The 9,908-nt window shown below is 33.7% G+C and overlaps 1 protein-coding gene and 2 long non-coding RNA genes across 3 annotated transcripts; 2 read left to right on the top strand and 1 right to left on the bottom strand.

The window, feature by feature from the left end:
• Nucleotides 1-332: 332 nt before the first annotated feature.
• Nucleotides 333-1,521, top strand: LOC121251181. The gene is made up of 4 exons (XR_005937927.1): nucleotides 333-702; nucleotides 813-905; nucleotides 992-1,302; nucleotides 1,426-1,521. It is a non-coding gene; the product is annotated as an uncharacterized LOC121251181 (long non-coding RNA).
• Nucleotides 1,522-1,737: 216 nt separating this feature from the next.
• On the top strand, nucleotides 1,738-2,383 carry LOC121247065. Its single transcript, XM_041145402.1, has 2 exons — nucleotides 1,738-2,139; nucleotides 2,234-2,383. Exons 1-2 carry the CDS (start codon nucleotides 1,738-1,740, stop codon nucleotides 2,381-2,383), a joined length of 552 nt encoding a protein of 183 aa, XP_041001336.1.
• Nucleotides 2,384-6,406: 4,023 nt separating this feature from the next.
• LOC121238913 lies at nucleotides 6,407-6,951 on the bottom strand. The gene is made up of 3 exons (XR_005935204.1): nucleotides 6,898-6,951; nucleotides 6,673-6,733; nucleotides 6,407-6,465 (listed from the first exon to the last, which is right to left on the bottom strand). It is a non-coding gene; the product is annotated as an uncharacterized LOC121238913 (long non-coding RNA).
• Between the last annotated feature and the right edge of the window lie 2,957 nt (nucleotides 6,952-9,908).

The following is a 9,908-nucleotide window of genomic DNA, read 5'->3' as shown; positions in this document are numbered from 1 at the left end:
CTTGCAAAGAAAACAGAGCACCAAAAATCATAATAAATAAAGTTTGTGGTTTTCTTTGCTTTTTTTTTTTTTTTTTTGTTCTACTATTGCCCGAAAATCATAGTATATTTATTAGGTTTCATTTCTCAATCTATTTGTGAACTTGGAACTTGGGGTGGGTGTTAGTGTAGGTTAATTTTTTTTTTTTTATATGCCTTGTGTAAGAGAGGGAATTGCATTAAAAGCCAATTGGGTTGCACATATGAGTGCCATTGCGAGCTGTTTTTATTATTATTATTATTTGATGCGTTGTGTAATGAGAAAATTGCATTAAAAGCCAATGATATGAGTGTCGTTGCAAGCTGTTTTTTTTTATTATGATTTGATGCGCTGTGTAACAGAGTTGATGAAGTAAGTATGAGAAAATTGCATTAAAAGCCAATTATTTTTTGAGCATTAGTTTTCAAATGTATGCTGTTTGTAATTTAAATGTACGAGTAATTATTTTTTTGTTGTTACTCCAGCTACATTTATGAACAATAAAAAAATGAGATTCAAAATTATGATTTCTTTATACTTGCCTTTTTTTTAATTGGAAATTTACCTGGTGATTGTCTATTGATTCACTAAAGTAGAATCTATTGAGATAACGGGATAGACAAAGAGGAAGATGAAACAGCACCTACACCATCTACGCCTTCTACATCGATTTTACCGACTCAGGTATGAAACATATTGATCATTTGAAAATGTTGTTATATCCGATATTGTCATTTAGTTAAATGTATTTTTTTTATACATAGTTAAACGAATTTTTTATTTGTGTATTATAGGGATATTATGGTCCAGGAAACCCATACTACCTACCATTTATGTTGCCTCAAAATGCATATCCAAATCCATATACATGCACTTGGGGTAGCCAGGTAGCTTATTTTTAAACGTTTTGAAGTTTTTTTTTTTTTTGAGTTCTTCTGCATTTCGGATGTTCTAACACCGTGCCTAACTACAGCTTCCATCGATGCCATCTTTTGAACAAATGATGCCCTACCCTCCGTCGAGTAATCCGGAGGAGTCCACACGGGTTCAACATACCTATTAGATATACTTCTTTTAATTGTTGTTAGGTTTATTTATTTATTTTTTATTTTTATATATATGTATTGAATTTATTTGAGCACCGTGCCTAATTACAACATCCATCGATGCCACCATCGAGTAATCTGGAGGAGTCAATAAGATTTGAAAAGACTCCCCAACTAGTAAGTGAATCATCAACTGTGCCATTGCCATTGGGTGCTGAAAGTGAAAAGAATTTTGGAGGTACATCACACACGACTGATAAGAGCTGTCACCTGACAAACAATATTAGACTCTTAACCCAATTAATAAACATACAGTGTTATAATATAAATTCTAATATGAAATATACATTTTCATTTTCAGAAAGTTCGTCGGACGTAAATAAAGTGGCAGAGGCCGAGGAAACTAATGAAGTATCTGATGATGATGAACGAGTTGAGGAGCCAAAACCTGGTATGGGGAGGTGTGGGGATGATTTGTTGTAATTGCATACATGTTAGCAAACAAGGTTGTATTTCCACCTTTAATGTGTTGAATGAAATTTCCACAGGTGACTATGTCAAAACCGTCCATTACGTAGTTTACTATAATGAGGAGGAATGTGATATCAAATGCACGTGTGCACTATTTGAGATGAGGGGCATTATTTGTAGGCATGTCTTTAAAGTTTGTCAAATGAAGAAGATTCACGTGTTGCCAGAGAGGTACGTCTTGGATCGGTGGAGGAAAGACTTAAAGAGGAGATACACACTTGTCAAAAGTAGCTATGATGACTTGCGGGATAATGCGGACTCACGAAGGTATGAACTTGTGATTAAAAGATTTCTCAAATTAGCGACGCGTGTATCCCCAAGTAATGACCATGTCAATGCATTGATGCAGGTTTTGGATGAGTTTGAACATAATTTTAAAGGATTACCACTTGAGTCCCGTTCAACCAAGTTCAATGAGAGCGACGTTGTTGATAAGGGTAAGAAAATATTAAGCCCTAACGTTGTTCGAGGGAAAGGGAGACCCCCAACGAAGAGAAATGTTCCACCTGTGGATAAGGCCGTAACCAAGAGAAAGAAGAAACAGGTACTCAGTTTTTTTTTTATTAATTGTATATATGTTGGTTAGGTGTTTGTTTACTTTCTAATAGATGTGTATTTTCTGGCATTTTGGAAATTAGATTTGCAGGAAAATATTTGATGACAAACAAGTTGGAGTTGCTGAGGCCCCGGCCCCCCAAGTTGGTGCTAAAGTTGAAAATGTTGTTGTTGGAACCCAATGTAGTACTGTCACACAACAAATACCATCGGGCAATGATGAGAATTTGTGAAGCATTGTTTACGGGTTAACCGAAGTATTTTGGAAAGATTTTTGGGTGTTCAACATGTATGAAAATCATTATTACATTTTTTATGGGTTATTTGAAGTATTTTGTGAAAATCTGAAGCCTTTTTGTTGGCGGTTGTGGTTGTAAAGAATGTACAGATAGTTGAATGCAGTACTTGTATAAAAATCATTATTATATAAATTATAGAAATCTTGAAGTATTTTGTGCACATTTATTTCGAGGTTGTGGTTATATGTGACAATTGTTGGTGGAATGTTTTTGGGATTATTGGAAGTTGTGCTAGCATTGAGTTTTACTACACTAGGTTGAGTTATACTTTGTTTTGGTGCATTTTATTTATTATAAATGCACTAGGTTGATTGTATGTGAGTTTTGCTTTTTATAGTTGAGTTATGCTTTGTTTTGCTGCATTTTATTATTATAAATGGGAACAACGCTTTTAAGGTTGAGTTTTGCTACATTTCATTCATTATTTTGTTTAAAAAATAACAAAAAACTGTTTCTGGATGTACAAGTTGCAGCATATATATACAGTCTCTCCTTGCAGCATTTGCAAGATTCTTCTTAATTAATTTCCTGTATATTCTTGTCCATAACATTCTAAAACATTGACAAAAGCCAACTCATTACATCACATGTTCATTAAATTTATTTAACACTACTAATTACATCACATGTTTATTACAATCAGTTGTACAAAACTGAAATAGCTTACATGAGTCAAAGCACTGCCCGACATACAGAAATGTTTCAATAGATACATAAAAATTACAGCAAAAATCGCAATAAACAACAACCACGACGTCAACAACGCTTTTATGGTTTCCTTATACTTATTCTCCATTACTTTATATTTAGCTTATTCGATCATTACATGTACTTGCTTTGTCTTTCCCTCTTGAAGTCCATGTACTTGAATTGGTATTGGTACTTGAATTTGTTATTTATTGGAAAATAGATAAACATTGTCATTGGTAAATAGATGAGAATTCAAGAATGCGAAGTCTATTTACCACGTAGTTTAAGCATAGCTAGAAAAATTGATAGTTGTAGATTTCAATTTTTATAGGATACAAAGTCATATATATACATAGTTATAGGATACAAAGTCATATATTTGTGTCCAGTGTCAAGTGTTAACAATATCATGTGGTCATATCAGTCATAAGGGACGCCATTTACATTTTCAAATACCTCTAAGGCTTAGGGTAGCTTTAGGTGTTGGGAACTTCTAAAATTTATTGAGTAGGAATGAAAACTTTTTTAAAGGAATTTTTAGTAGAGTTTAAAGATCTATCAAGGATATGTTTAGATAGGAAAAAAAAACATTTAAGAAGAGTTCAATGCCATGCATACATAACATGGTAAGGCAGATGAAAAAATTAGTTTCATTTTATCACCAGGACAAGTTTATTACATTTTGAAAAGCCAAAACAAATAACTGAGAGCACTGGCATTGGACTCATCAAATGAGTTCAATCTTCAAATTTTGATGATTTTAACTTTAAAAGGCTGGCATTGGATTCATCATATGTTCAATTCTCAAGCTTTTAGCTACAGTGTGCTTCTCTTCATCTTCAAATTTGAAGAGTTCCTGTTCATGGCTAAACGCATTATTTTATTAGAAAAAGTATTTTGTTTCGCCCGTGATGTCGTTAGTTTTCCTTTCTTTCCCTCTGCTTTCTTCCTCTTCCTCCCGAAATCCCCTTTTCATCACTACCTTTCTTCCTCTCCCCCAGAAAATCCCTAAATCTCACTGCCTTTCTTCCTCTCCCCGAAAATCCCCAAATCCCTCGCTTCCTCTGCCTTTCTCATCTCCCCGCAAAAAGCCCAATCCCTTTTCACTTCCTCTCCCTTTCTTCCCGACTCCCAGAAATCCTCAATCCCTTTCTTCCTCTCCGTTTCTTCCCTTCATTTCCTCTCCTTTTTTTTTTCTTTTTTCCGCCAGGCTATCCATTCCCTTTGTCGTGAATCTGAAGAACTTCATCTTCGTCCATTTGAAATTAAACCTCCACTGAAGTTCAAGTTCCTACGTGTACGGGGTCCCTTCTCTTCTTCGATTCTTCGACTCTCCGCTCTTGTATGAGCACAGACCTCCATCACCTCTAGGCAAGCTATTACAGCTCCCTTATCTTTTTCGAATTTACGAGTTTCTCCGCTCCAAACAAGATCTGCCTACGTGAGTTCACTCTCTCCCCCGTCTTTATATATTAATCCTATATGCATCTATGAGAAATTTTGATAATTTTCGTGTTATATGCATGTATAAGAAATTTTGATAAAAGAGATTTGTATGCCTATCTATGTATTTTTTCCCATGAAGAAATTTTGCACTCCATGTATATATTTCAATCCTTATGTTGTTTGAGTTGTTTGAAACAAAATGTTGTTTGTTCAATCCTGTTTTTCAAGCATTCTATTGTTTCTTCACGAGTATTTTCAATTAATTTCATTTTCGTAGAGCTTTCTCTTCAGTCAATAGCATTGCATTCATCTCTGTTTCTTCACGAGCTGCATTACATTCATCTCTGTTTCTTAGAGCTTTCTATTGGTTCTGGGTTTACAATGCCTTTTGTTGTTGAGTTAGATTAATCTATGATGATTAGTGTAACTTTTACTAGTAGGATACATACCAATATATATATATATATATGACTGAAATGGAAAGAGGTAGAAACTTCCTTCCATTTCAGTCATATATATTTTTGGGGAAACTTCATGTTGTGAGGGGAAAACTTATTTTTGGGGATTATTCTCTTTACATGAACACGTATAAAAATGAAGCCAGGATACAAAAAATGTATTGTCAATGTGATGACTTGATCTCTAGAGATATGATATCTGTTCATGGTAAGGCTCTTATAAATCTGCCTCTGCACACTACACAACCATCCATATGTCAATATGATGGGCTGATTCTTCTCTTTACAGTATAAATTTGATTGTTTTAACTAAATTCCTTTGAGTTATTGACCGTCTCTGATTTTGTTGGTATTTTTTTTTCATACTCTATATATTTATTGTATAAATTTATTCTAGATATTACCCAAATTGTCATAATCTTTTAAAGAAAATTGTTACTACTTACAATTTAATCTAAATGAACAATAGGGAAGCAACATGCAGCAGCGGTCTGAATTTTTTATAAATGTGCTGCTTTGTATCTATTTTGTTATGTTATCTTGTATCTATTTTCTTGTGACTTGATATCTGAATTCTGTAGTTGATGTTTTATGGAATTGTGATATGATTTTGGAGGGGAATTGTGACTTGTAATCTGAATTGTGTAGTTGATGTTTTGTGGAATTATGACTTGATTTTGGAAGGGGAATTGTGGTTTGTAATCTGAATTGTGTAATTGATGTTTTGTGGAGTTGTGACTTCATTTTGGAAGGGGAATTGTGGCTTGTAATCTGAATTGTGTAGTTGATGTTTTGTAGAGTTGTGACTTCATTTTGGAAGGAGAATTGTGAATTGTTTTGTTGATGTAATCTGAGTTTTAGATGCTTGTTATTTAAATGATTTCGAGCAAGACAAAAATCCAATTTCTGAGTTTTAGATGCTTGATGGCCAGGAATCATGTTATTAATCAGAATGTGCATTGGTTAAATTTTAATTTTAAACTTGAGTCTCTGTTCTGAGCTTTATTTGGGAATAGCACCACTTTGAGCAAATTTACTTGCAAATATGAATAATTCAAAAATAGTATGGACCTAGATATGGGTGTCATCCGTATGGATAAGGAGGAAAAAATAATATGAAAGAAAAAATAAAAAAAATAATATTATTAAAAAAATAATATTATATTATTATTTTAATGAATCCAATGACTAATCCAATGTGGAGTTATAGATAAGAAGGTTTAGATATATGAAAAATATGTACTTTTCATCAAAATTTAAAGATGCATTTGATGAATCCAATGCTAGTGCTCTGAGGAGCAAATTCAAGATAAGTATCCATCTTGAGTTTTAACCATAACTTGAATATAGATCAAGCTATTTCAAGAACTCCTACTTTTATTACTAGAATAGTTCCCATACCACCATATCTTCTGTGAGACTCTGCAAATATAGAAGGCAAAATAAGTGATCAAATTATTCTGCAAGCCAAGGAAAATCGACCCCTAACCACCAGAAAATGTTGAAGTTGGTGCTACACAACAAATTTTCCATACAAGACATTAAGAAAGAACAAAGGAACCATCAAATGGTAAGATTGTTACAAAAATAAAAGATACCATCATATATCAACAAGAAGATAATAATTACCAAGCATTTCTGGCAGTGAAAAACTGCAGCAAACATCGCAATTGAGCAAGAAAATATGTGACTACCAAACACAATTCAAGCATCAATATCAACACAATGTGAATACACATCATGTCAAAGTATAGAGAGACAGAATATCTTCAATCAAACAATTTTTTTTTTTTTTTAAAAAGCAAAAGTTTGTAATTATCAACCAAAGACAAAGCCAAAGGTAAAGACAAATACAGGGCTGTCTTCCATGATAAGGTCTCTGAAGTTATAAAGCCCACCAGCTGATACTCAGCATACTCAAAAGATAGAAGCTCAACATATACAGATTCACATTATAAGTTTTTTTTTTAAAGAATATACCTTTGTACAAGCAGAAATTAGATGATGAACCATTGGTTGTCCAGCCAAAGGAAATAACGGCTTTGGAATGTTCAATGAGAGTGGTCGGAATCTAGTACCTACAAAATTCAAAATTAGCAACCAAAGCCAGAGGTGTTATGATTCTCATTCAAGAACCAAAGTCAGAATTCACCATAATAATCAAACCAATTTCAAAAACTACTAATAACATTTAAAGAATATGACAATGTCACGGTTTCACAGGTTGACCATTGTATCGGAAATACTGGTTTCAAAACTAAAAGACAATGTCACAGTTTTGCTGAAGAGAGTGATTCAAAGGCTAACAATGATCCACTACATCACATAAGCATCTTTGTGCCAAAATAAAGTAGTCCATACACACGGAAGTAGATCTAGAAAGTAAACCACATGCAAAATTCATTAGGCAAACAACATTGGCAAAAATACATTCTACATAAGGTATATCAAGTGTACCAAAACTGAGGGGCACCGTGGTACCAAAACTGAGGGGCACCGTGAGTATTGGGGCAGAATATTTTCTTTGAGATTTTTTTACAAACACTTGCTATTCATTTCTCAAAGTCGTTATCAATCCATATCCCCACATATTTTCTAGCCCAAATTACAATCACTATACCAAAAAGACAATCACTCAAAGTATATTACAAGACATTTGAAAAAATTACCCAGAAAATCGGCAGTCAGTTGTCACGGCATTTGTGATTCGAGCTCCGCTGAGTTTCCTTCGTGGTAGTGGTGGTTAAGGTCTTGAGAGAGGAAGAAGTTGATTCAGGGAGAGAGAGGTGAGAGAGGGAGTGTCGGGGAGGGAGTTGATTCAGGGAGGGAGAGGCGAGAGATGGCGAGGGTGAGGCGAGAGGTGGAGCTGATTCAGGGAGGGAGAGGCGAGAGATGGCAAGAGGTGGAGTTGATTTGTGGAAGAGGGAAATGTTTTCGGGCAGAAGCAGAGGCACGGATTTGGAATTAGACCGGAGGAAGACGAACCGGTTTGCCAGGTAGACTTTCGTGTGGAGTGTAAAAATATAGACCGGACTATGAATAGACTTTTCCGGTGAATATAAGGAGCAATGCCTTGCAAAGTTGGGTAGCCAGCAGACTGCAGAGAGATCGACGAAAAAAGTCCAACGAGAGAAAAAACAAATGTTGTTTTGTTTTTTCTTTTTGGGAAAAAAATTAGGGATTCCATAGATAGAATAGAGAAGTTATCGGGTACTATGCAATTTTTTAAAAAGTCAAAGGCGAGCTTACGTGCCATCTCTCTACTGAAGGTTGTAAATATACTACAACATTTATGAATTTTTGCGGAGACTAGTTTTGTCACAAAAAGCATAAAAATTGCCGCAAAAAGACCGGTCACAAGATTAGAGAAAATACAACACCGATTTAAATATCTTATCTGGCAAAACTGCAATTTGTCGTAAAATGTACTTATTTTGGCAACTATATTTGTTGCAAATAAGAACAAAAATCGTCACAAAAAATTTGTTCTAATTATTAATCATTGTTGGGAATACATATTTGTTGCGTTAGCATATTGACAAAATATTTTGTAAAATATTTTGTGACAAAAAAATTTTGTCAATAATTCATTTTCTCTACAAATAGTAATTGCCGCAAATTACTATACTAGTAGCATACATTGAAAGGCTATCTCGAAACTAAATTTATTTGCAACAATATGTTATGATCGAAAATAACTTATTCTAGTAGAAGAAAATATTTACGGCCACAACATGTTGCTGGAAGGAAAAAAAAATTTCAAAAAAAACATTATAGACTAAAACCGATGAAATGAGAACGAGTCTAAAAGTAAAAAAAGAATGGCATAATATAAACCTAAAAACATAAATATGAACACAATGATGATCCAAATTTAGCAAAATATCATATAACAATTTCAAACAAACATGTGCAAACTTCGCTACCAATTTCACCAACTCAACATCATCAAAACAACTATTATACATCCAAAGTAAAATAATGTAATTAATTATATAGATTAAAGATCCTGATAGGAGAACGATCTTCAAAAAAGTCTATAGCTACTAGTAATCTTGTGATGTTCCCTAGGTGTATTGCTTCTGCCTCAACCTGTATTTATGTTTGTGTTGGTATCTTCTCAACACAAACATAAGCTCACTTTGCATGGCAAAACATGACCTCCAAAATTCAGCAAACAAAGAGAAGCAATTACTAAATCGAGAGTCAAGACATACTTAATTTCTACATGGAGTCATTGAAGAAGAAGCACTTGGAGTAAAGACAAAGGCGACATGCATACTTTATAGTCATTATTCTTGATCAGCATATACATCTTGTGCAAAGAAAGCCAAAATTAAGTTTCCTAAAAATGCTCCAAAGTTTGTTAATCAAACAGCTAAATATAAGTTGTAACTCTGTTTGTTGTAACTTGCAGGTATGCTCTTTGCCATGTTGTGCTAGATTTCTATTATTGATGTAGAATTTGATATGAGAAACATTACATACCAGTATGTTAACTAGATTTCAATTATTCATGTAGCATTGGATATGAGAAACATTAGATATTAAATCACCCAATTTAAAAAAATAGATTCTACCAACACAAATATGCACAGTTGGTCCATTCTCAAGCTCAAAATCATAACCACTATACATAGAAACCTCCTTTGTGCATTATGCCTACCCAAATAACATTTGTACGCTGCATGTTTGTGGAATTAATTTAGCTAATGATTGAATAGCATAAGTTGTAGTGATAGATGCTAAAACTATTGGTGCTGTAAGGAAATTCAAACAATAACAAAAGAGGTCAATCCTATAAAAATCATTAACTTTGTTTAGTGAACTTCTATTTCTGAAAGAGTTGATTATTTAAATCCCTA

The sequence above is a fragment of the Juglans microcarpa x Juglans regia genome, chromosome 1D (genome assembly GCF_004785595.1).
Source record: "Juglans microcarpa x Juglans regia isolate MS1-56 chromosome 1D, Jm3101_v1.0, whole genome shotgun sequence".
Classification (NCBI taxonomy): Eukaryota; Viridiplantae; Streptophyta; class Magnoliopsida; order Fagales; family Juglandaceae; genus Juglans; species Juglans microcarpa x Juglans regia.
The sequence above is the reverse complement of the archived record's forward strand: the minus strand, read 5'-3'. Positions and strand labels throughout refer to the sequence as shown.